At 48.1% G+C, this 26,262-nt stretch overlaps 1 protein-coding gene across 4 annotated transcripts in view; it reads left to right on the top strand.

The window, feature by feature from the left end:
• Window positions 1-26,262, top strand: part of LOC127574547 (oxysterol-binding protein-related protein 1-like) — a 212,593-nt gene that overhangs the window by 19,608 nt on the left and 166,723 nt on the right. For 3 of the 4 annotated variants that reach the window (XM_052023612.1, XM_052023614.1, XM_052023611.1), the window contains exons 2-9: window positions 684-810; window positions 6,868-6,953; window positions 11,582-11,656; window positions 13,925-14,036; window positions 15,906-15,991; window positions 19,629-19,773; window positions 20,617-20,684; window positions 21,435-21,479. In XM_052023612.1, the coding sequence (XP_051879572.1) occupies window positions 684-810; window positions 6,868-6,953; window positions 11,582-11,656; window positions 13,925-14,036; window positions 15,906-15,991; window positions 19,629-19,773; window positions 20,617-20,684; window positions 21,435-21,479 (744 nt within the window). The remainder of the gene's footprint in view (window positions 1-683; window positions 811-6,867; window positions 6,954-11,581; window positions 11,657-13,924; window positions 14,037-15,905; window positions 15,992-19,628; window positions 19,774-20,616; window positions 20,685-21,434; window positions 21,480-26,262) is intronic. The other variant, XM_052023613.1, reaches the window with a different exon arrangement.

Below are 26,262 nucleotides of genomic sequence, written 5' to 3'. Positions count from 1 at the left end.
AAGGACCCTCACCACCCGGGACATGCCCTTTTCTCATTACTACCATCAGGGAGGAGGTACAGGAGCCTGAAGACCCACACTCAATGATTCAGGAACAGCTTCTTCCCCTCCGCCATCAGATTTCTGAATGGTCCATGAACCCATGAACACTGCCTCATTATTTCTCTTTTGCACTATTTATTTATTGTTGTAACATAGTAATTTTTATGTCTTTGTCTTGCACTGTACTGCTGCTGCAAAACAACAAATTTCACGACATACGTCAGTGATAATAACCCTGTTTCTGACTCTTTAAATATTGGGGAATTTGGGATCACACCCAAAACAGAAAAAGCTGGAAACTTCAGCAGGTCAGTCGGCATCAGTGGAAAGAGAACAGTTGACTTTTCGGATGAGGGATTCTTCATCAGAGTGGAGAAAGAGAGAGAGACAATTATTTTGGGTAGCGGCGAGATGGCTGAGGGTGATGGGTGGACAGGGAACTTCTTAGAGGGTGACGTCATGTGGCAGCTGGGATTAGATTAAGTTCTTAACGTAGGGCCAGGCCCTTCGGCCCACAATATCCATGCTGACCGTGATGTCGATCTAACTAACCCACCTGCCTGCATGTGGTCCGTATCCTTCCATCCATGTGTCGGTCCTGTAGAGTTTGATGTTCAGACGTGATTTGTTCTGACGTGTAGATGGAGGAGCAGCGGGACGCTGAGGACCAGTTGCTTCACCAGGCTCGGAATGGCGACTTGGTCGGAGTAAGACAGATGCTGGAAGACTGGAAAAATGGAAAGGTGACTCTCAAGATCAACTGTAAAGGTGAGTTGTCATTAAAAGGACATCTTATTCCCAGCTACAGTAACATCTACTGAGTACTTTTTTTTTATTATAATTGCAAGTGGCTGCTGTTGAATGTGGGATGTTGTCGAGCAGTGCAGTCCAAGGGGAGGCCATTCAGCCCATTGTCACTGTGCAGGCACTTTGGGGGAGCTCTCCAGATGGTCCCACTCTCTGGGCTTGCTCTGCAAATTATCAATATTTCCGCAGTTCCTATTGAATCTGCCTCCACGGCCCCTTTGGGCACCAGGTTCCAGCTCCCAACAACACTCAACTTTGATATATCAAAAAAATTATACAGACATAGAGCAATGCAACACGGATACAGGCCTTTCAGCCCAACCAGTCCATGCCGACCATGGTGCCCACGCAGCTAGTCCCAACTTCCTGCGTTCAGCCCATATCCCTGCAAGCCCCGCCCCTCCATGTACCTATACAAGTGCTTCTTAAGTGACCCTGTTGTACCTGCCTCATCCACTTCAAATTAGAAAGAATAAAATTTCTCATCTTACTTTGGTTGCTTGATGATAGTAATGTTTAAGAGGCACTTAGACAGACACGTGACCATGCAGGGAGTGGAGGGATACGGACCATGTGTAGGCAGATGGGATTCATTTAAATTGGTGTCATGGTCGGCACAGACGTGGTGGGCCGAAGGGCCTGTTCCTGTGTTGTTCTGTGTTCTAGATTTGCACTAGAAATGCAGTTGAAACCAGTTTCTCCTTATTTACTCTGTTCAACCTCCTTGTGATTTTCAACACCATTATTAGATCTCCCTTTAATTTGCTTCAAGAACAACCCCATCTTCTCCCGTCCAACCGACAGAAGTCCCGTGGCACAGCTGGTAGAGCTGCGTCTTTGCACTCCAGAGGACCCAGGTTCGATCCTGACCTCGGGCACTGTGTGGAGTTTGCACGTTCTGCCTGTGACCGCTTGGGTTTCTCCCCCGGGTGCTCCAGTTTCCTCCAGTTTCCTCCCCAAAGACCGCGCAAGTTGGAGGTTAATCGTCCACTGTAAATGTGGGTGAGTGGCAGAATCTGCAGGCAGTTGATGGGAATGTGGGGAGAACAAAATGTGTAGCATTGCTGTGAATAGATGGCTGATGGTTACTATCCGTGGTGGGCCAAATGGCCTGTTTCTGTGTTCTATGACTCTATTTAAATTAGTAAATTGGTTTATTGTTGTCACATGTACCAAGGTACAGTGAAGAACTTTGTTTTGCATGTCATCCATACAGATCATTTCATCACATCAGTGCAGAGGTAGTACAAGGGAAAACAATAACAGAATGCAGAATAAAGTGTTACAGTTACAGAGAAAGTGCAGTGCAGGCAGACAATAAGGTGCAAGGTCATAACGAGGTAGATTGTGAGGTCAAAAGTCCATCTTATTGTGCTAGGGAACTGTTCAATAGTCTTATAACAGGAGGATAGAAGCTGTCCTTGAGCCTGGTGGTACGTGCTTTCAGGCTTTTTGTATCTTCTGCCCGATGGGAGAGGGGAGAAGAGAGAGTGTTCGGGATGGGAAGGGTCTCTGATTATGTTGGCTGCTTTACCAAGGCAGCAGGAAGTGTAGACAGACTCCATGGAGGGGAGGCTGGTTTCCGTGTTGTGCTGGGCTGTGTCCACAACTCTGTAGTTTCTTGTGGTCACGGGCAGAGCAGTTACCGTACCAAGCCGTGATGCATCTGGATATGATGCCTTCTGTGGTGCATTGATAACAATTGTTGAGGGTCAAAGGGGACATGCCAAATTTTTCTAGCCTCCTGAGGAATTAGAGGCGCTGGTGAGCTTTCTTGGCTGTGGGGTCTACGTGGTTGGACCATGACAGGTATTGGTGATTGTTCACTCCTATGAACATGAAGCTTTCAACCCTCTCAACCTCAGCACCACTGATGTAAATGGGAGCATGTGCACTGCCCCCCTTCCTAAAGTCAATGACGAGCTCTTTTCTTTTGCTGACATTGAGGGAAATTTGTTGTCATGACACCATGCCACTAAGCTCTCCATCTCCTTCCTGTACGCTGACTCATCATTACTTGAGATACAACCCAGTGCAGTGGTATCATCTGCAAACTTATAGATGGAGTTAGAGCAGAATCTGGCCACACAGTCGTGAGTATAAAGGGAGCAGAGTAGAGGGCTGAGGATGCAGCCTTGTGGGACACCAGTGTTGAGGATAATGGTGCTGGAGGTGTTGCTGCCTATCCTCACTGATAGTTCCTGACCAACAGACCACTATCAATAAACTATGGACTTGGGGAGGGTTATGATCCTCTCCATCACACCTTCTCCACAATGTCAGCTGGGTCACTGAAGGATCAAAGGAACTGGCGTAGTGACCAACAGACCACTATCAATAAACTATGGACTTGGGGAGGGTTATGATCCTCTCCATCACACCTTCTCCACAATGTCAGCTGGGTCACTGAAGGATCAAAGGAACTGGCGTAGAACAAGTAGTCTCCTGAGCCTGTTCTGCCTGTAGTGAGATCACGGCAGATATGAACAAAACCCTCTCGCCCTCCAACGTGGTGTTTCTATCGACCGCTCGGCCTTGCTGGTTCCTTGGAGAGAATTCCGGATTCCTGCTGGGCTTCGAGAGGAGGGGCTTCCTGATGTTACCTGTGGCTGGCGAGCTCCAAGGGGTATGGTAGTGTGGTGGTTGAATTGGAGTAGTTGAGTCACAGAGCACAGAAACAGGCTCTTCAGCCCACCATGTCTGTGCCAACCATCTGGACCAATTGCTGGACTAACAGCCAGACCATCGATCCAGGGCATGAGTTCGAATCCCACCAAGGCAGTTGGGGAGTTTAAACCTGAGTAAAACTGGAATTGAATTTACAGTGGCCAATTAACCTACCAACCCATACGTCTTTGGGCCGTGGGCAGGAACCAGAGAACGCGGGGCAAACCCACGCCGTCACAGGGAGAACATGCAGACTCCACACAGACAGCGCCGGAGGTCAGGATCGAACTCAGATCCCTGGAGTGTGAGGCATTCGCATGGACTGCTGCCACCACCTTCCAGCCCCCTCTCCCCTCTGCTCCAAGGAAAGCAAACCCAGCCAATCCAAATGTTGCTCATGGCTACAGACTTCTATCCCAGGCAACATCCCGGAGAATCTCCTCTGCACCCTCTCCAGTGCAACCACATCCACCCTACAGTGTGGTGACCAAAACTGTCCACAATGCTCAAACTGTGGCCCCACTGTCACCCTTGTTTCTCTTCCCAAAAATGCAAACCTGGCACTTATCCGAATTAAACTCCATTTGCCATTCCTTGGCCCACTGTCCCAGCTGATCAAGAACTCTCTGAAATTCCTTCATTGTCAATGACGCCACCTATTTGAGTCTCATCTGCAAACTTACTGACCGTGCCTTGTACATTCTGTTGTTGTTGTACCGGCCTTGACCACTTCCTCTGGCAGCTCACTCCACATATGTACCACTCTCTGTTCTTTTTTTTTAAAAAGAAGTTGCCCCTCGTTCCTATGCCCTCTAGTTCTTCATTCCCGAATCCTGGGGAAAAGACTGTGTGCATTCACCCTGTCTAGGCCCTTTATGACTTTATACACCTCCACAAGATCACCTCTCAGTCTCCTATGCTGTAAGGAAAAAATAAGTCCTGTCCTGGCAACATCCTCGTAAACCTTTTCTGCACTCCTTCCAGTTTAATAGCATCTTCCCTACAGCAGGGAGACCAAAACTGAATGCAGTACTCCAAGTGCAGCCTCACTAACATCATGTACGACCACAGCATAACTATACTCGATGTTCTGACTGATGAAGGCCAGCGTGCCAAACGCCTTCTTCACCACCCTGTCTACCTGTGACTCTGCTTTGAGGGAACCCTGTACCTGAACTCCAAGGTCCCTCCATGTTTTCCCCACCATGTTTATCCAACTTCCCCTTATCCCATCTCCACTGTTCACCTCGCCCCCTCCCTGTCAGTGTGAGCTCCAGATCCTCATTCCAGTCCGGCTACCAGACCTGAACCAGGCAGGAGCTGACACATGCTGGGTTTGAGTCGGGCTCGATCTATGTTCTGACAAACTATTTGGGTTGTGCCAGGTTAGCTGAGCTCAGTTCCTGATCCAGGCAAGGATGATGAGCTCAGTATTACCACACGTGTTGTGTTCTCGACCAGTCGCAATGGACAGGTGAGTCTACTGTTCCACTTTGGCCTGGGTATGGGCCAGGGTCGGACCAGGTCAGACTGGGACCTCAGTTCACAAACATATGCACTCAGGCTCATTAATGTGAACACCTGGGAGGGGGAAGAAGATCAAGAGATGGCCTCTTCTGCATCGGAAAAGCCCAACGCAGATTGGGCAATCGCCTTGCACAGCACCAGTGTTCAGTTCACAGGAGCAACCCTGAACTTTCTGTTGCTGCCACTTTAATTCCCCGTTCCACCCGGACTCTGACCTATCCGCCTGTGACCTCCTGCACTGTTACAGTGAGGCCCAAGGAACGAGTGAGGTGTTGCACTTTGGGAGGTCAAATGTAAGAGGACTAGAGGGCCTGAGTTGTAGGGAGAGGTTGGCCAGGCTAGGTCTTTATTCCTTGGAACGCAGGAGAATGAGGGACGATCTTATAGAAGTGTTTAAAATTATGAGAGGCATAGATAAGGTGGACGGTAACAGTCTTTTCCCCAGGGTAGGGGAGTCCAAAACTAGGGGGCATAGGTTTAGGGTGAGAGGGGAAAGATTTAAAAGGGTCCTAAGGGGCAACTTTTTCACACAGAGGGTGGTGAGTATATGGAACGAGCTGCCAGAGGAAGTGGGTGAGGCAGGTACAACAGTATCATTTAAGAAGCACTTGGATAGGTACGTGGAGGGGCGGGGCTTGGAGGGATATGGGTCGAACGTAGGAAATTGGGACTAGCTGGGTGGGCACCATGGTCAGCATGGACTGGTTGGGCCGAAAGGCCTGTATCCGTGCTGTATTGCTCTATGACTCCAGGAAAGTATGCAGTAAGTGGCAGGACCCTTGGGAGCAGTAATGTACAGAAGGACATTGGGGTGCAAGTCTATAGTTCCTTGAAAGTGGCCACACAACTACATAGGGCGGTAAAGAAGGCACATGGCATGCTTGCCTTTGGCGGTCGGGGTGTTGAGTGTAAAAGTCAGGAAGTCATGTGAAGCTGTAGAAAACTGTTTGAGCCGCATTTGGAGTATTGTGTGTATTTGTGATCGCCCCATTACAGGAAGGATGTGGAGGCTTTGGAGAGGGTGCAGAAGAGGTTCATCAAAGAGCAATGAGTACAGGACTTAGGAAGTTACGTGGCAGTTGTACAAGACATTGGCGCAGCCGCACGTAGTGGACGGTTTTGATCGCCCTGACAGAAAGATGTCGTTAAGCTGGAGAGAGTGCAACGAAGATTTATGAGAATGTTGCCAGGACTCGAGGGCCTGAGTGATAGGGAGAGGTTGGACTTTATTCATTGGGCTGTAGGAGGCTGAGGGGTGACCTTATAGAGGTGTATAAAATCGCTGAGGAGCGTAGATAGGGTGAATGCGTAAAGTGTTTTTCTCGGGGAAAAGGAACCAAAAACTAGAGAACATAGGTTTAGGGTGAGAGGGGAAAGACTTAAAAGGGACCTGAGGGGCAACTTCTTCATGCAGAGGGTGGTGGGTGTATGGAACGAGCTGCCAGAGGAAGTGGTCGAGGCAGGTACAATAGCATTTAAATACATGGATAGGAAAGGTTTAGAGGGATATGAGCCAAATGCAAATGGGAGTAGCTTGGATGGGCATCTTGGTTGGCATGGACCAGTTGGGCTGAAGGGCCTGTTTCCGTGCTATATGACTCTGAGAGAGGGATAGAAAGGTGTGGTGATAGAGGGAGAGGGCTACGAGGACATTGGTGTGGACCATCATCTCTGGTTCAGAGCCAGCTTCTGAGCAGTAAACCCTTCTGTAATGGCCACACTTTGCAGATCCCTAGAACAGAGGCACAAGTCTCTCCCTCCGGATGCAGTTGTCATACCAAAGTAGGGTTGTGGCAAAATGATTAACCAGTTGTTGTGTTTTAGGTCAGAGCAAGTCTAACTTCGGTTGGGCCCCCCTGCACCTGGCCTGTTATTTTGGACACAAGGATGTGGTGGAGGAATTATTAAAGGTAGGTTCTGAGCTTTTGACATCGTGCATTGTGTGGTTTGAATTCGTGCATTGTGTGGTTTGATATTTCACATGAAGGACGTTATGAATGGCCACCAATGGATACTTGGTCTTGTGGCAAGTGTGTGAATTTTTTGCTAACAATGTACAAATATTGTTCAAGTCTGCATGTACCAACACCAATACGTCACATCCTGCCTGGGTACTCTTGGCAATGGGACAGATAACAATTAATAACATTTCTAATTACAGGGTGAAAGTAAATGTTTACATAGAAAAGAACAAAAGGGACGTCAGGGCAGCTTCTTCAGACACGGTGGTGCGTGTTTGGAACGAGCTGCCAGAAACAGTGGTTGAGGCGGGCACATCAGCAACATTTAAAAGCCATCTAGATAAGTCCACTGATAGGAGAGGTTTAGAGGGCTGTAGGCCAAACATGGGCAGATGGGACTGGCTCACTGGGCAACACAGTCGGCATGGACGAGTTGGGCCGAAGGGCCTGTTTCTGTGCTGTGTGATTCTATTTCTTTCACAGTACAGCACAGGAATGGCTAACAGTACAGTACAGGCTAACAGTCTATATAGATGCTATTACAGCGCCAGTGACCTCGGTTCAATTCCGGCAACTGTCTGTAAGGAGTTTGTATGTTCTCCCCGTGTCTATGTGGGTTTCCTCCGGGTGCTCCAGTTTCCTCCCACATTCCAAAGACGTATGGGTTAGGAAGTTGTGGGCATGCTATGTTGGCGCCAGAAGCGTGGCGACACTTGCGGGCTGCCCCCAGAACACTCTACGCAAAAGATGCATTTCACTGTGTGTTCCGATGTACGTGTGACTAATAAAGGGATCTTATCAGTGTCTGTGCTGACCACGATGCCAAATTAAGCTAATCCCTTCTGCCTGCACGTAACCCATATCCCTCTATCCGTGCACATTCATGTGTCAATCTAAAAGACCCTTAAATGCCCACTATCGTTATCTGTTTACAATTTGCTTTTCTTCAGAGAGGAGGCTGTTCAGCCCTTTGGGCCTGTGCTTCCTTTCAGTGTGACATCTCAGAAAGAAGAACAGACGTAAGCCCCTCGAGCCTGCTCTGCCGTGCAATATGATCATGGTTGATCCAGTCTTGGCCTCAGGACCACTGTCTTGCTCTTCCCCCATAGCCCCTGACCCCCTTGTCAGACCCCCCTGACCCCATTCTCTCCTCCAGGGATCTGTACAGGCGGACCACAAATGTCTTCACCTCTATGGATCATGGGGAGAGAATTCCAAAGGGTCACCACCCCCTGGGAGAAGAAATTCCTCCTGATCCCCACCTCTTGTTCTCAAGCTCTGGCTCTGGTTCTAGATACTCCCCATAAGGGGAAACACCCTCTCACACTGTACTGTTGGAGTCATAGAGTCATACAGCATGGAAACAGGCCCTTCGGCCCAACTCGTCCCTGCCAACTGTGTTGCCCAGCGAGCTAGACCTATCTGCCTGCATTTGGCCCACAGCTCTCTAAACCTCTCCTCTCCATGGACTTACTTAGATTGCCTTTAAATGTTGCTGATGTTCCCGCCTCGACCACTGTTTCTGGCAGCTCGTTCCAAACACGCACCACCCTTAGTGTGAAGAAGCTCCCACCCTGTCGACCTGCCTCAGAATCTGGTGTTTTAATCCGATCACCTCTCATTCTTCTAAACGCCAGTGAGCATGGCCCCAAGCTGCTCAACCTTCCCTCGTGTCTTCAGCCCAGTCACCCTTTCCTCTTACTGCCTCCAATGCCAAGTATATCCTTGCTTGAGGATGTGGACCAGCACTGTCGGCAGTACTCCAGTGCAGTCTCAATGGCACCCGGTCAAGTTGCATCAAAATTTCCCTCGCTGCTTCTGTACTGAATCTCCCTTGCAATGCAGGCCACCTTCCGTTAGCCTTCCTTAGTCCTTGATGTATCTGTATGCTGACCCTTTGTGTTTCGTACACCAGAACCCACTGATCCCTTCTGTGCAGTGGCATTTTGCCATCTCACCACTTGGAAGTAATAACTTTCCATTTCTTTCTTCCTTCCACCTCATGTGTTTGCGTGTTATACTCCCATCAGTTAACCACTTGTAGAACATGCCGATATCCCTCTTAGCCTTATGCCAGGTATGGGAGGGGAGGGACAAGGGGTAGAGTTGGGAGACAGTGGCAGTAGGATGATAAATGGAGGCAGACAACAAGAACAGTTTCTAATCACACCCTCCCGTCGGGCAGAAGATACAAAAGCCTGAAAGCACCTACCAGCAGGCTCAAGGACAGCTTCTATCCCACTGTTATAAGACTATTGAATGGTCCCATAGTGCGATAAGATGGACTCTTGACCTCACAATCTACCTCTTTGTCTCCTCCTTACAAATTGCTGACCCAGCTGCCTTTGAATCAGAAGCACATTTGGCTCCAGTGCACTTGGTCCCAATATCCAAATGGTTGATTCAGATGGCAAATGGTTGAGGTTCTAGCACTGATGCCTGTGCACCTCACTCGTTGCTGATTGCTGGTCAAGGCGACCTGTTTGTCCTGGCTCTGTCTGTAGGTTAGATCTGGTAAATTGGTTTATTATTGTCACATGTACCGAGGTACAATGAAAAACTTTGCTTTGCATGCCGTCCATACAGGTTATTTCATTACATCAGTACATTGAGGTAGTACAAGGGAAAACAATAACAGAATGCAGAATGAAGTGTTACAGTTACAGAGAAAGTGCAGTGCAGGCAGACAATAAGGTGCAAGGCCATAACGAGTTAGATTGTGAGGTCAAGAGTCCATCTTATCGTACTAGGGGACCTCAATAGTCTTATAACAGCGGGATAGAAGCTATCCTGAGCCTGGTGGTACGTGCTTTCAGGATTTTGTATCTTCTACCCGATGGGAGGGTGTGATTAGAAACTGCCTCCATCTATGATCCTACTGTCACTTTTTCCTAACTCCACCTCTCCTCCCTTGCCTCCCATACCTGACGTAACCTTTCACTCCTCTTCAGTCCTCCAATCACCTCGGGCTCCTGCCTTACCCCTCTTTATACTGCCCACCTCCCCTCTCCACTCTCAGTCCTGATACAGGGTCGTGACAAAACATCGGCAATTCCTTACCCCCTGCAGATGCTGCTCGACCCACTGAGGTCCTCCAGCCGAATATTTGTTACTCTATATAAGACTGTAAGATATAGGAGCAGAATCAGGCCATTCAGCCCATCGAGTCTGCTCCGCCATTCAATCATGGCTGATTTTTTTTTCTCTCTCAACCCCATTCTCCTGCCTGCTCCCCATAACCCTTAACCCCCTAATCCCCTCACCAGTCAAGAACCTGTCAATCTCTGCCTTAAACACGCCCAATGACTTGGCCTCCACAGCCCTCTGTGGCAACGAATTCCACAGATTCACCGCCCTCTGGCTGAAGAAATTCCTCCAGTAATTCAAAGTCTTGGCTGGTCACAATCTTTCTTTCCTCTGCACCCCATTTGGTCCTGTAACTCCACCCCCCCCCCCCCCCCCGTCACCCCCTCTCACCCGATGACAAAACCCATCAATCTTGGGTTTGAATTTGTTTTAAATTTTTCTCCAACACACGAGAGTTTGAGGAGTTAGTTGACTGTTGACATTCTGTGCACGTGACCCAAAACTGGACTGTGATCTGCTGTTGAGAAACCTCAGTATCTGTTACAATTGTTTAGTGTTTCTATCTCGCCTGAGGGAAGGTTTGTGGTGGGGGGGTTCAGTGCAAGCTGACTCAGTTGTCATTTTCTGAAGGGAATTGGAGAGTTAGTTGATGGAGGGGGAGGAGGATGGGTCTGATGGGATCATTCTGCTGAGTCAGCACGGACCCAATGGGCCAAATGGCCTCCTCCTTGATAAAGTTCCCCCTTGAATACACATGGGTTTGCTTTAAGGTAATATCTTTAAGGCAGAGGCAGATAGGTAGTCAATAAGCAAATGGTTGAAAGGCTCCCTCCCGAGGGTAGGCAGGGATGTGGAGTTGAGGTGACATTTTCATTGACTATCAACTAATTGAATGGCAGAGCAGGCTCGAGGGGCTGGGTGCCAATGGCGCAGTGGTATTCTTACTGGATTAATAGTCTAGGTAGCCAGGGCAAAGTCCTGGTGAATGGGTTCAAATCCCACCACGGCAGGTGATGATAAATCCGAATTCTGCAATTAAAAAGTCTACTGATGACCATGTCACTTATTGTAAAGACCCATCTGGTTCACTAAAGTAGGGGAGGAGATCTGCCATCCTTAGCAGGTCTGGCGTACACCCACGATCACGTGGTTGACTCTCAACTGCCCTCTGAAATAGCCAAACAACCCATTCAGTTGCAACTGACTGCTGGAACACCACAAGGAAACAAGAGCGGACGGGTACCCCTCACAGACTGCAGTGGTTCAAGAAGGCAGCTCACCACCACCTTCTCAAGGGCAACTAGGGATGGACAATTAAATGCTGGCTCAGCCTGCGAAGTCCACACCCCTTAATTGGATTGAAAGCAAAAGCCCTGCTCCTAATTTGCAAGAAAGTGACGAAACAACTCGCAACTTGGTATTTGTGGTCTTGGTGATACATGCTGACGTGAAGCGACGGATTATTTACCAGTTTGTTTTGTACTTGACAGGCTGGCGCAGATGTGAATGTGGCGAATGACGTTGGGGACACTCCCCTTCACCGGGCAGCCTTCACTGGCAGGAAGGTGAGCAAGAAGGTCCATGAAGAGTTGCAAAACCACCAGTGATGTTGTTCAATATCAGCTGCTTCTGTTTTAGTAAATTGGTGGTATTGGTTTATTATTGTCACTTGTACCGAGGTCCAGTGAAAAACTTGTCTTGCATACCATTCATACAGATCAATTCATTACACAGTGCATTGAGGTAGTACAGGGTAAAACAATAACAAAATACAGAGTGAAGTGTTACAGTTACAGAGAAAGTGCAGTGCAGGCAGACAATAAGGTGCAAGGCCATAATGAGGTAGATTGCAAGGTTGAGAGTCCATCTTATCATGCTGGGGACTGTTCATTTGTCTTATAACAGTGGGATAGAGGCTGTCCTTGAGCCTGGTGGTACATGTATCTTCTGCCTGATGGGAGGAGGGGAGAAGAGAGAATGACCAGGATGAAGCTGTGCTCTCAATGTTGTTGCAGTCTCCTGATACCCCACTTGGTGGCTCGGTACAAATTGGGTGCAGTGTAGGGCATGTTATTCAGTCCCTCAGATCTACTCTTCCCTTCAAAAAGATCATGACCAATCAGATTGTAACCTTAACTCCCAGTTCCCATCTCGCCCAGTAACCTTTCACCGCCCTGCTCATCGAGTCTACCTCAGATACATTATAAACATCCAACGGTTCTGCTTCCACTGCCCTTTGAAGAAGAGAGTTCCGAAGACTCCAAAAGCTTTCTCCTTGTCTCTGCCTCAAATGGGCGACTCCTACACCTGTGGCCCCTAAGCCAACATCTCTTTTTGTTTTTTTTTACAAAGTTTTCACCCTTGATTTCAAATCATATCAACACCTCACAGGCATGTTCCTCCCCACCATCGGGAGTATCTACAGTTTGCGCTGCCTTAAGAAGACAACCTCCGTCATCAAAGATCCCCACCATCCGGGCCGTGCCATCTTCTCGCAGCTCCCATCGGGCAGGAGGTACAGAAGCCTGAAGTCCCACACCACCAGGTTCAGGAACAGCTACTTCCCTTCAACCATTCAGTTCTTGAACCAACCGGCACAACCCTAATCACTACAGTTTAGCAACACTGTGACCACTTTGTACTACAGTGGACTTTTTTTTTGTTCCTTTAATTGTGTTCTTGTATAATTTTGTATTATTTATGTTGTTAAACTTTGTTTTTCTTGTGAATGTTGTGTATCTGATGCTCTGTGCCTGTGATGCTGCTGCAAGTAAGTTTTTCATTGCACCTGTGCACACATGGACTTGTGCATCTGACAATAAACTCGACTTTGACTTTAAAAATCCCTCTGTGGTCCTGCCTCCTCCTCTTGTTGATCTTTGCCAACCCCACTGTCTCGGTGTCCCATCAGATACCACGTGGCACGTACTCCCCCAAAGTGGGCACATCTTTCCCAACCAGGCCAAGCCTTCAGCTGTTCCCCCCTGCTCCTTGTACTTTGCTTCTCTCTGAAGACCCTCAGAACCACAGCTTGAGAATCAAAGTATGACGACATCACTTCTGTGGCACCAAATATTACTCGCCACTGATCAGTCCATGGCTGAACGTTGTCTGGGATCTTGCTGTAAGCAGGTGTTTCACCTCATGAGGAGTTGGGTGAATTTGTTACCTTCCTTCCTACCTTCTACAACACAGAACGAGGCCATTTGGCCCATTGTCTCTCTGCTGCTCAAGAGAAAGAGCAACACAGCCTTGGCCCACCCTCCAGCAGCAAGTCAGAGTTTAACCAGGACTTTGCTCAACTAACTCAAACTGGCTGCAGCAGAGCGCACCTCACCTTCTGACTTGTCGTGTGACAGTCTTCCAGCTTCAACAATGAATTCAACAGTTTAAGTTGATCGCCAGTTCTAGTCTTTGTATCCCGCATGTCCCGCGATCACATTTCCCTATAGTGATTTTGGATATCCCCTTACTTCTCCCCGTCCACCTCTTGTTTACTCACCAATACCTCTCGTGACATCACCATTACCTGATCTCACACTTGCCCTTCTCTCTTTCCCTCCTGCCTCTTTCCCCGCTCCTTAGAACTTGTTTCATCTCTAACTTTTCCCAATGTAGGGTCTTTGACCTGAAATGTTAACTCGTGTGTCTCTCACCTCAGACACAGTCTGACCTGCTCACCACAGTGGTGCTCTGTAATTGGGAGAGGTTGACGTTGGTGCTTTCAAGGACAAGCAGCAACTTGTTGGGCCACGAGGCCTCTCCCTGCGTTTCTGTGACAACCTGAGCGATGTGCTGGGTGTGCGCTGCACCTTTTGTGTTGTGTTTTGCAGGAGCTGGTTCTGCTGCTGTTGCAGTACAGTGCGGACGCTGCAGTCATCAATGGGGATGGACAGACGGCCAGAGGTGTGACCCAGGACGAAGAGATCCGATGCATGTTGGAAGGTAGGAGGATCTAATTTACCCAACTCCTCAGCAGATGAAACAGCCCACACCTGTTTATTGGAATTGGTTTATTATTGTCACTTGTACTGAGGTACAGTGAAAAACTTGTCTTGCATACCGATCGTACAGGTCAATTCATTACACAGTGCAATTACATTGAGTCAGTACAGAGTGCATTGATGTAGTACAGGTAAAAACAATAACAGTACAGAGTAAAGTGTCACAGCTACAGAGAAAATGCAGTGCAATAAGGTGCGAGGTCCCAGACAACATTCAGGCATGGACTGATCAGTGGTGAGTAACATTGGTGCCAAGCAGTAACCACCCCCCGCAAGAATCCCTTGATATTCAATGGCATTTCATCGCCTAGTTCCTCCTCCCCCCTCTGTAAACCTACTGTCAATGTCCTCGGGGGGTGTCACCAGTAACCAAAAACCTAACCAGACCAACCACATAAATATGTTCGTTCAGCAGATTGTTTGTTGCTCCATATTCCAGCGTCTGCCGTCTCACGGCTACAGGAGGTGGGAGCAACGAACAATCCTCTGAGGAACTCGGCAGTTCGAGCAGCTCCTGCGGGAGGAAAGGAATTGTCAATGTTTCGGGTCAGAATCCGGCATCAGGTCTGGATGTCCTGCTGTGAGTGACTCGTGTCCTGACAGCTCAGAGCTGCTCCACCATCCCCAAGGCACAAGTCAGGGGTGCGATAGAACACTAGCCTGGGGGGAGTGCAGCCCCAACAACTTCGTCAGTCAGGGCACTTGATGTAGAAGTTGGGAGGTTATGTCATGATTGTACAAGACGTTGGTGAGGCCACACTTGGTGTATTGTGCTCAGCTTCGGTCGCCCTGTTATAGGAAGCATGTGATTAAACTGGAAAGAGTGCAGAAAGGATTTACAAGGATGTTGCCAGGACTTGGGACTGAGTTATAGGGAGAGGGTGGGCAGGCTGGGTCTTTACTCCTTGGAGTGTTGGAGACTGAGGGGCGATCTCATAGAGGGGTATAAAATCATGAGGGGCAAAGATAGGGTGGGCAGTCTCTTTTTCCAGGGTTGGGGAATCGAGGACATAGGTTTAAGGTTAGAGGTGAAAGGTTTAACAAGAACAGAAAAGGTGACTTTTTTTACGCAGCGGGTGGTAGATGTATGGAACCAGAGGAAGTGGGTGAGGCAGGTACTTCAGATACATTTAAGAAGTATGTGGACAGGTAAATGGATGACAGGACTTTAGAGGGATATGGGCCAAGTGCTGGGAAATGGGATTAGCTTGAATATACATCTTGGTCGGCACGGACATGTATGGGCCCAAGGGCCTTTTTCCATGCTCTCGAAGATCAGCGCCATCCAGGACGAAACAGCCCACTTGACTGGAACCCCATCCTAAACATTCACTTGCTGCACCAGCAACACACAGTGGCCGCTGTGTGCGCCATCTACAACACACCAGGCTACTCCCACTGCAGCTCCCAAACCTGTGACCTCCCCCACCAATTACAAGGGCAGCAAAAGCACCGCCACCCGCAGGTTCCCCTCCAAGTCCCACCTCATCCTGACTTGGAATGATGCCAACGTTCCTTCACCGTCAATGGGTCTAAACCCTGGGACTCCCTCCACAACAGCGCCATGGGAGCACCTTCTCCAGAAGGACTGCAGCGGTTCGAGAAGGCATCTCACCCCCACCTTCTCAGGGGTAATTAGGGATGGGCAATAAATGCTGGTACTTGCCCCCTATAAATGAACAAAGAAATTATTTTGTTTCGGGAGGGAGATGGAGGTGGTGGGTGTACACCCCAGTACAGCAGGCACTGTAACCCCAGTGTGACAAGTAGAACCACGATGTCTGAGGATTCTCTTGTTTGTTTAAAACAGCTGCTGAACTCACACAACAGAGGAAATTGGAGGAGCTGCTGTTGATGGCTGCACGGGAGGGTGACGCGGCGGGAATAACTGCACTGGTGAGCACAGAGGATGCATTAAGGGTGCAGAAAAAATGCACAAGGATGTTGCTGGCACCGGAGGGAGTGAGTTATAAGGAGAGGCTGAGATAGGGTATCTTGATCGGCATGGACGAGTTGGGCTGAAGGGCCTGTTTCCGTGCTGAATCACTCTGAGGCTGGGACTGTTTTCCCCTGGAGCGAAGGAGGCTGAGGGGTGACTTTATAGAGGTTCATAAAATCATGAGGGGCAGAAATAAGATGAATGCACAGTCTTTTCCTCAGGGTAGGGGAGTCCAAAACCAGAGGGCACAGGTTTAAGGTGAGGGGGGGAGATTTAAAGGGGACCTGAGGGGGAAGATTTTCACACAGGGTGGTGGGTATATGGAACGAGCTGCCAGAGGAAGTGGCAGAGGTGGGTACAGTTACAACACTTAAAACACATTTGGACAGGTACATGGATAGGAAAGGTTTAGAGGGATATCACGATCAGGTTTATCATCACTCTTATGACATGAAGTCTGTTGTTTTGCGGCAGCAGTAAAGTACAAAGGTAAAATTGTTTTAAAGTACAAAAATAAATAAATAGTACAAAAAAAGGAATAATGAGGTAGTGTTCATGGGTTCATGGACCGTTCAGAAATCTGATGGCGGAGGGGAAAAGCTGTTCCTGAATCGTTGAGTGTGGGTCTTCAGGCTCCTGTACCTCCTCCCTGATGGTAGTAACACGAAGAGGGCAGGTGCCGGGGGGTGGGGTGGTGGTGTGGTGAGGGTCCTTAATGATGGATGCCACCTTCTTGAGGCACCACCTCTTGAAGATGTCCTCAATGGTGGGGAGGGTTGTGCCCTTGATGGAGCCGGCTGAGTCTCCAACCCTCTGCAGCCTCTTGCGATCCTGTACATTGGCGCCTCCATACCAGGTGGTGATGCAACCAGTCAGAATGCTCTCCACCGTACATCTGTAGAAATTTGCAAGACTCTTCGGTGACGTACGATATGGGCCAAATGCAGGTAAATGGGACCAGCTCCGGGAGGTACCATGGTCGGCATGGACAGGTTGAGCTGAAGGGCGTGTTTCCGTGCCGTATAGCTCGATGACCCTATCAGTGTAACTGCTGCTGGGACAACACAGCTGGCTGGACAACGGGCCGCTAACTTGTCCCTTCTGTTTGGTCTGTTGTGAAGTCCATTCCCTGTGGGCAATTCAAAATGGAATAATCTGAAATGAGGCCTTCTGGCCCATCATTAGTGGGACTGTTGCACAGCCGGTAGAGCTGCTGCCTCATTATCTCCAATGACCCGGGTTCGATCCCAAACTTGGGCACTGTCTGTGTGGAGCTTGCAGGTTCTCCCTGTGACCGTGTGGGTTTTGCCCGGGTGCTCCGGTTTCCCCCCACATCCCAAAGTCATGCAGATCGGTAGGTTAATTAGCCGCTGTAAATTACCCCCTAGTGTGTGGGTGAGGGGTAGAACCTGGGGGGAGTGGATGGCAATGTGGGGAGAATAAAATGGGATCAGTGTAGGATTAGTATAAATGGGTGATTGATGGTTGGTATGGACTCTGTGGGCCGAATGGCCTGTTCCTGTGCTGCATGACTAAAGTTGGTTGGACACACAATCTGCCTTTAACAAATTAATCCACATTTGGCCGGGTGACTGCTAATCTGTTTCTGATTATTGTGTCTCGAACTTTCTCCACTGCTGAGGTTAGTCTGGTCTGTAGTTGGTGCGTTTATTCCCGCAGTCTTTTTGTTTGTATACTAGCACAGACATTGTGGGCCGAAGGGCCTGTTACTGTTCTGTGTTCTATTTGTGAGTGTCCAATCACCCAAATCTCTCAGCAGAAGAATGATCTGGGGGTGAAAGGGTTAATGTGTGAGGAGCATTTGATGGCTCTGGGCCTGTACTCACTGGAGTTCAGAAGGATGGGGGTGGGGGGGGGGGTTCTTGTTGAAGCCTATCGAATATCGAAAGGCCTGGATGGAGTGGATGTGGAGAAGATGTTTCCATCAGTGGGAGAGTCTAGGACCAGACGGCACAGCCTCAGAATAGAAGGATGTCCCTTTAGAGCTGAGATGAGGAGGAATTTCTTCAGCCAGAGGGTGGTGAATCTGTGGAATTCATTGCCACAGACGGCCGTGGAGGCCAAGTCATTGGGTGTATTTAAAGTGAAGGTTGATAGGTTCTTGATCAGTAAGAGTGTCAAAGGTTATGGGGGGAAGGCAGGAGAATGGGGTTGAGGGGGAAAAATAAATTAGCCATGATTGAATGGTAGAGCAGACTCGATGGGCTGAATGGCCTGATTTTGCTCCCGTCTTCTGTTCTCATTGAGCATTGCGGGTCAGGATATCTCTCTGGTGTCTGAATCCCAAGAGTAAGGTGTAAGGTGAGGAGCAAGATGTTTAGAGGTGAACTGAGGAGGATTCTTTTCCCCCAGAGCAGGGTTGGAATCTGGAACACCACCTGAGGTGGTGGTGAAGGCAGAGTCTCCAACAACTCTCCATGGCTCTAAGATTCACGAGGATGTTGCCAGGACTCGAGGGCCTGAGTTATAGGGAGAGGTTGGGTAGGCTAGGACTTTATTCCTTGGAACGTAGGAGACTCAGGTGACCTTATAGAGGTGTGTAAAATCATGAGGGGCATAGGGTGAATCACAGTCTTTTTCCCAGGGAAAGGGAACTAAATACTAGAGGACATAGGTTTAGGGTGAGAGAGGAAAGATTTAAAAGGGACCTGAGGGGCAACTTCTTCTCACAGAGGGTGGTGAGTATATGGAACGAGCTGCCAGAGGAAGTGGTTGAGGCAGGTACAATAGCAAAATTTAAAAGACATTTGGATAAGTACATGGATAAGAAAGGTTTAAAGGGATATGGCCCAAATGTGGGCAAGTGGGACTAGCTCAGGAGGGCACCTTGGTCAGTATGGATGAGTTGGGCCTGTCTCCGTGCTGTATTACTCTATAACTGAAGTATCTAGACGAGAACTTGAACCACCAAGGCACAGAAGGCTGAAGACCAAGTGCTGGTCAATGGGATTAGTGAAGATGGTCAGCACAGAGAAGATGGGCCAAAGGTCCTGTTTTTGTGTGGTGTGACCCTAAGCACTCCCTCAGCACTGATGGTGGAAGTATTACATAGAACATACAGCATAGGGACAGGCCCTTCAGCCCACAATGTTGTGCCGAACTAATTAGTAATCAAATGCCTAACCAAACTAATCCCTTTTGCCTGCACAATGTTCATATCCCTCCATTCCCCTCACATTCATGTACCAATCTAAGAGCCTCTTGAACACCCCTATGGTACCTGCCTCCACCACCACCCCTGGCAGCCCGTTCCAGGCACCCACCGCTCTCGGTGTAAAGAAACTTGCCCCGCACATCTCCTTTGAACTTACCCCCTCTCACCTCAAATGTATGCCCTCTGGTATTAAAACTTTTCAACCCTGGGGGAGAAAGATACTGGCTATCTAGGAAAAAGATACTGGCTGTGTTGATCGAGATTCGGCTCTTTGAAGGGGTGGCTCAGTCTGACAGACTCTGGGCTCCCAGCAGCATGTGTTGAACCATGGCTGCTGATTGAGTCGCAGGTAACCTGTAAACCAGTAATGGTGACCAAGAGCCCACTGAGGTGGTTCATTGAAATGCTTTTATGTTTAGCTGAACAGGTCGAATCCCCCGGACATTAACTGTGCGGACAAGCTGGGGAACACACCACTACACTGCGCAGCCTATCGGGGGCAGAAACAGTGTGCCATCAAACTCCTCAAATGTGGAGCAGACTCCAGCATCAAAAACAATAACAGTGAGTAGCCTCTGAAATTCCTACCCTGGAGTTATGGAGTCACTCCATAGGATTGTGTGGAATTCTGGTCGCCCCATTACAGGAAGGATGTAGAGGCTTTGGAGAGGGTGCAGAAGGGGTTCACCAGGATGCTGCCTGGATTAGAGGGCATGTTCTATAAGGAAAGGTTAGACAAACTTAATCCATTTTCTCTGGAGAGGTGGAGGCTGAGGGGAGACCTGATAGAAATTATGAGAGACACAGATAGGGTAGCTGGTCAGAATCTTTTTTTCCAGGGTGTAAATATCAAATACTAGGGAACATGTGTTTAAAGTGAGAGGGGGAAAGTTTAAAGGAGATTGTGGGGTAAGTTGTGTTTGCACAGAATGGTGGGTGCCTGGAACAGGCCGTCAGGTGTGGTGGTGGAAGCAGATACAACAGTGGGGTTTAAGAGGCTGTTAGACACATGAATATGCAAGGAATGGAGGGTCATGTGCAGGCAGAAGGGATTAGTTTAATTTGGCATCGTGTTGGGTGCAGACATTGTGGGCCGGAGGGCCTGTTCCTGTGCTGTGCTGTGCTAAGTTCTATGATACAGTAGTCAAGCGGATAAGTTACTGACCCAGCAGTCTGAGTTCTGGACTGTCAGTACAGAAACGGAAAGTGCTGGCGATATTCGGCATGTCAGGCAGCGACTGTGGGGAGAGGAACAGCTTAGATGGGTATCTTGGTCAGCATAGACCAGATGGGCCGAAGGGCCTGTTCCCATGCTGCATTACTCCAATGCCTCATGGTTTTGAACTCATCCCATTGATGGTTTGATGATCACAGAACCTTTTAACCTTCCCTGAATTTCTTTCACAGATCAGTTGCCTTATGACCTGGCTTGTGGCACAGAGATCAGACAAATACTCAGTGGCAAATCGCACAAGGTTTGTCTGTCCACTTCCTCGGGAGCTTTCTTTGTGTTTTATTTTAAGATCTGTCTGTAACTGTGGGTGTGAGGGTTAATGCTGTGCTTGCCCATAGCTTCCTGTAGAAGGCTTCACTTGGAGAAACCAGATCAATGCAGGCACTTGCTCTTAGTGCCTGAGTGAGCAGTGGGGGATCAGATGGAACACTGTGGTCTTGGCAAATACAGCAATAAGAAACCAGTTTCTGGATGGGTAAAAATTTGGCTTCAAGCTGTTTAAATTGATAGATGTATATAAAATTATGAGAGGCATAGATAGGGTAGACAGTCTTTTTCCCAGGGAGGAAATGTCAAATACTAGAGGGCATAGTTTTAAGGTGAGGGGAGGGAAGTTTAAAGGAGATTTAAGGGGCAAGTTTTTTTTTACACAGAGTGGTGGGTGCCTGAAATGGGCTGCCAGGGATGGTGGTGGAAGCAGGCAGGATAGTGAAGTTTAAGAGGCATTGAGACAGACACAGGCAGGGTCTAGACTAGATGCAGGCAGACGGGATGAGTTTAAATTGGCATCGTGGTCGGCACAGCCGTTATGGGCTGAAGGGCCTGTTCTTGTACTGTACTGTTCTATGTTTTAACGTCCAAGTGTTAAGGCTGTGAATTATCAACAATATTTCCAAAAGCGCATAATTCTTGAGAAATGTGTTTTTATATAATTTTTATGAAGTGTGCAGGGCAAATATTGTAACTGATATCAGCTTGTCCTTCTCTTTAGGGAATGTATAAGATGGTGCAGAGATTTGAAGGACCACTTTTTAAGGTAACTCTTATCACGTACATGTGTGAGAGTTTATCGATGTGATGTGTCCGTTTAAAGAATCCAAGCGCAGAAATGGGCCATTTGGCCCACCTTGTCCATGCCGGCCATTGTACCCATCTCTATTAATCCCATTTACCTGCACTTGCTCTGTAGCCTTCTTTGCCTTCATTCATGTTTAGATACTTCATGTTGTGAGAGCCTCTGCCTCCACCACCCCTTCAGGCTGTGAGTTTCAGATTCCAACCACCCTCTGGGTGAGAACATTCTTCCTCAGATCCCCTCAGAACCTCTTGCCCCTGATCCTAAACCAATGCCCTCTCATTATAGATGCCTCTTCTTCTGGGAGAGGTGGGGGGAAGTTTCCTACTATTTACCCTATCTGTTTTATACATCCCTGTCAGGTCCCCCCTGCACCCCCTCCACTCCCAGCCTATGCAGTCTGAAGTAGTCCATCCCAGACAACAGTCTAGTGAAAATCAAAAAAAAGAACTGCAGATGTTGGAAATCCCAAATAGAAACAGAAAATGCTGGAAACGTTCAGCAGGTCAGGCAGCATCTGTGGAGAGAGAAACTCAGTTTGAGGATGCAGCCTGACCTGTTGAGCATTTCCAGCGTTTTCTGTCTTTATTTTAAATATCCTGGTGAATCTCCTCTGTGCCCTCTCCAGTGCAGTCACCTCCTTCCTACAGTGTGGCAACCAGAAATGTGCACAGTATTCCAGCTGTGGCCCAACCAATGTTTCATAAAGTGGTGCCATGACCTCCCTGCTCTTGTATTCCATGTCCCGGCTGATGAAAGGAAGTATCCCATATGCCACTTATGGCCCCTTAAAACCTGCGGTGCCACCTTCAGGGATCCTCGGACTCCTACATGAACATCACTCTGTTCCTCAATATACCCTAGGGCCTCACCGTTCACTGTATATCCCTATCCTCCCAAAGTGCATCAGCTTGCATTTATCAGGATTAAATCTCCTCACTTTCAACATCACCAATGTTCATGTCATCTGCAAACTTGTTAATCACACCTCCTGCATTCATTTTTAAATCACTAATCCTTGTCCTTTTACTAAGTTGAAAGTCGAGTTTATTGTCAAATGCACTCCTGACAACATTCTTGTAAAAATCTTGGGAACGTTCTCATAAAATTGCATTTATTAGCAACCATCTTACATGTACAGCGCTTGGTTTTCCACAAGTGGGAACAGCTCCTTGACCTCAGTCTAAAATCTTTCATGATCCACATGATCTTTGCTGGGTCACTCTTCTGCCTTCCCATTCCTAGCAATGAGTGCCACAGGGTAATGTAGTGGTTAGTGTAACGCTATTACAGCGCCAGCGACCTGGGTTCAATTCTGCCACTGTCTGTAAGGAGCTTGTACGTTCTCCCCATGTCTGCGTGGGTTTCCTCCGGGTGCTCCGGTTTCCTCCCACATTCCAAAGACATACGGGTTAGGAAGTTGTGGGCATGCTATGTTGGCGCCAGAAGCGTGGCGACACTTGTGGGCTGCCCCCAGAACACTCTACACAAAAAGATGCATTTCACTGTGTGTTTCGATGTACATGTGACCAATAAAGATATATCATCATACATGTGTGCACTGGTGCAATGAAAAACTTACTTGCAGCAGCATCACAGGCACAGGGCATCATACAAGCAGCATTCACAAGAAAACCATAAATTAAACACAATTTTTACAAAGCAGAACACAATTAGAACAAAAAAAGCAACAAAGTCCATTTTAGTTCAAAGTGATCAGTGTTGCTCGACTGTAGTGATTAGGGTTGTGCAGGTTGGTTCAAGAACTGAATGGTTGAAGGGAAGTAGCTGTTCCTGAACCTGGTGGTGAGGGACTTCAGGCTTCTGTACCTCCTGCCCGATGGGAGCTGCGAGAAGATGGCATGGCCTGGATGGTGGGGATCTTTGGATGCACTGATGTGACGAAATGATCTGTATGGATGGCATGCAAAACAAAGTTTTTCACTGTACCTCGGTACATGTGTCAATCATAAACCAATTTACCAAACCACATACAGTAAGGGTCCCAGCACCAATCCCTGTGGTACACCACTGGTCATGGGCTTCCAATCACAAAAACAACCCTCCACCATCGTCCTCCATCTCCTATTACCAAGCTAATTTTGGATCCAATGTACCAACTTGCCCTGGATCCCATGGGCCTAACCTTTTGGCCCAGTTTCCCACGTGTAGTAGAAGATATCTCCAAATGGCTGGAATGAGAAATTCGGAGAGTCCTCAAGGCCATTTTGACAAAGGCAGCACTCTTCCTCTGTCAGGGTCTTTAGGATGTTTTTACATGGAGGCTTTACATTTTGCTACTTTCTCAATCGTTTCGAAGACATGACGCACCAGTGCAGTTCTCCGCTGACAAAGGATAGACAAGTCAATGTTGGCATCGCATTCAAGGCACCAAGATCCCATTCCACTCTTGGACAGGCCGTGTTGTTTGCACTAGATGCTGAACAAGTTACTGGACCAACGGCCACAGTTCTGGATCATTGGTCAGAAGCATGAGTTCAAATCCTAACAGTACAGCAAGGGATTTGTTTAATTCAAAGAAACACCATCCAGGGCTTCATCCAGCATCAGTAAGATCTGAGGAAGAGACATGCATTAAAATTCACGAGGATGATACCAGAACTAAATGGTGATAAGATATCTTTATTAGTCACATGTACATCAAAAGGTACAGTTAAATGCATCTTTTGTGTAGTGTTCTGGGGGCAGCCCGCAAGTGTCGCCACACTTCCGGCGCCAACATAGCATGCCCACAACTTCCTAACCCGTACGTCTTTGGAATGTGGGAGGAAACCGGAGCACCGGAGGAACCCACGCAGTCACAGGGAGAACGTACAAACTCCTTACAGACAGTAGCCAGAATTGAACCCAGATCGCTGGTGCTGTAGTAGAGTCATGCTAAATGCTACACTACCCTGTGGCACTCATTGCTAGGAATGGGAAGGCAGAAGAGTGACCCAACAAAGGTCATTTGGATCATGAAAGATTTTAGACTGAGGTCAAGGAACTGTTTCCACTTGTGGAAAACCAAGCGTGTAAGACATTTGCTAATAAATGCAATTTTACGAGAATGTTACCAAGATTTTTACGAGAATGTTGTCAGGAGTGCAGAAGATTGCTGTAGGTTACAACAGGGCATTGATAGGATGCAGAGCTGGGCTGAGAAATGACAGATGGAGTTCAACCTGGAAAAGTGTGAAGTGATACACTTTGGGGAGATCGAATTTGAAGGCAGAATACAAGTTAAAGGCAGGACTCTTCGCAGTGTGGAGGAACAGAGGGATCTTCGTGTCCACGTCCATAGATCCCTCAAGGTTGTTGCACAGGTCGATAAGGGTTGTTAAGAAGGCCTGTGGAGTGTTGGCCTTCATTAGTCGGGTATTGAGTTCAAGAGCCACGAGGTGATGTTGCAGCTCTGTAGAACCCTGGTTAGACCACACTTGGAGTAACTGCGTTCAGTTCTGGTCGCCTCATTATACGAAGGATGTGGAAGCTTTAGAGAGGGTGCAGAGGAGATTTACCAGGATGTGGCCTGGATTGGAGAGAATGTCTTATGAGGATAGATTGAGTGAGGTGGGGCTTTTCTCGTTGGAGAGAAGGAGGATGAGAGGTGGCTTGATAGAGGTGTACAAGATGATAAGAGGCATCGATCAGGTGGACAGTCAGAGACTTTCTCCCAGGGCAAAAATGGCTCACATGAGGGGGCATAATTTTAAGGTGATTGGAGGAAGGTATTGGGGGGATCTAAGAGGCAAGTTTTTTTACACAGAGAGTGGTGGGTGTGTGGAACGCACTGCCGGCAGAGGTGGTGGAGGCAGATACATTAGGGACATTTAAGAGACTTGTAGATAACCACATGAATGATAGAGAAATAGGGGGCTATGTGGGAGGGAAGGGTTAGATAGATCTTAGAGCAGGATAAAATGTCGGCACAACATTGTGGGCCGAAGGGCCTGTACTGCGCTGTAATGTTCTATGTGTCGAGGGCCTGAGTTATCGGGAGAGGTTGGGCAGGCTGGAAGTTTATTCCTTGGAGCGTAGGAGACTGAGGGGTGACCATGTAGAGGTGTATAACATCGTGAGGGGCATAGACAGGGTGAATGCACACAGTCTTTTTCCCAGGGAAAGGGAATAAAAAACTAGAGGGCACAGGTTTAAGGTGAGAGGGGAAAGATTTAAGGGACCTGAGGGGCAACTTCTTCACCCAGAGGGTGGTCAGTATATGGAACGAGCTGCCAGAGGAAGTGGTTGAGACAGGTACAATAACAACATTTAAAAGACATTTGAATAAGTACGTGGATAGGAAAGGTTTAGAGGGATATGGGCAAATGGGACTAACTTAGGTGGGGACCGTGGTCGGCATGGATGAGTTGGGCCGAAGGGCCTGTTTCTGTGCTGTAATAACTTTGTTACTCTAAATGAATTTGGAATTGAAAGAAAAATAACCTTATGTTGGTAACAATAACCATGAAAACTACTGGAGTGTTGTATAATCACTAATGTCCTTCAGGGGAAGAAGTCTGCTCTCGCTCTGCCTGGTGACTACAAACTCACCAAGGTGTTTGATCCTTAACTGCTGCCACATTACGGGGGCAATTAAGGAGAGACAATAAATCCTGGCATTGTTGGTAACATCTGTATCCTGTGATTGAATAAGCAAAATAATTAGGTGGGCCAATTCAGAGGGTAGTTAAGAATCGGGCACCCTGATGTGTCTGGAGTTGTGTATTGACCAGACCAGGCG

Source organism: Pristis pectinata, chromosome 9 (assembly GCF_009764475.1).
Source record: "Pristis pectinata isolate sPriPec2 chromosome 9, sPriPec2.1.pri, whole genome shotgun sequence".
Classification (NCBI taxonomy): domain Eukaryota; kingdom Metazoa; phylum Chordata; class Chondrichthyes; order Rhinopristiformes; family Pristidae; genus Pristis; species Pristis pectinata.
Note: the sequence above shows the minus strand (reverse complement) of the source record. Positions and strands in the feature narration are given on the sequence as shown.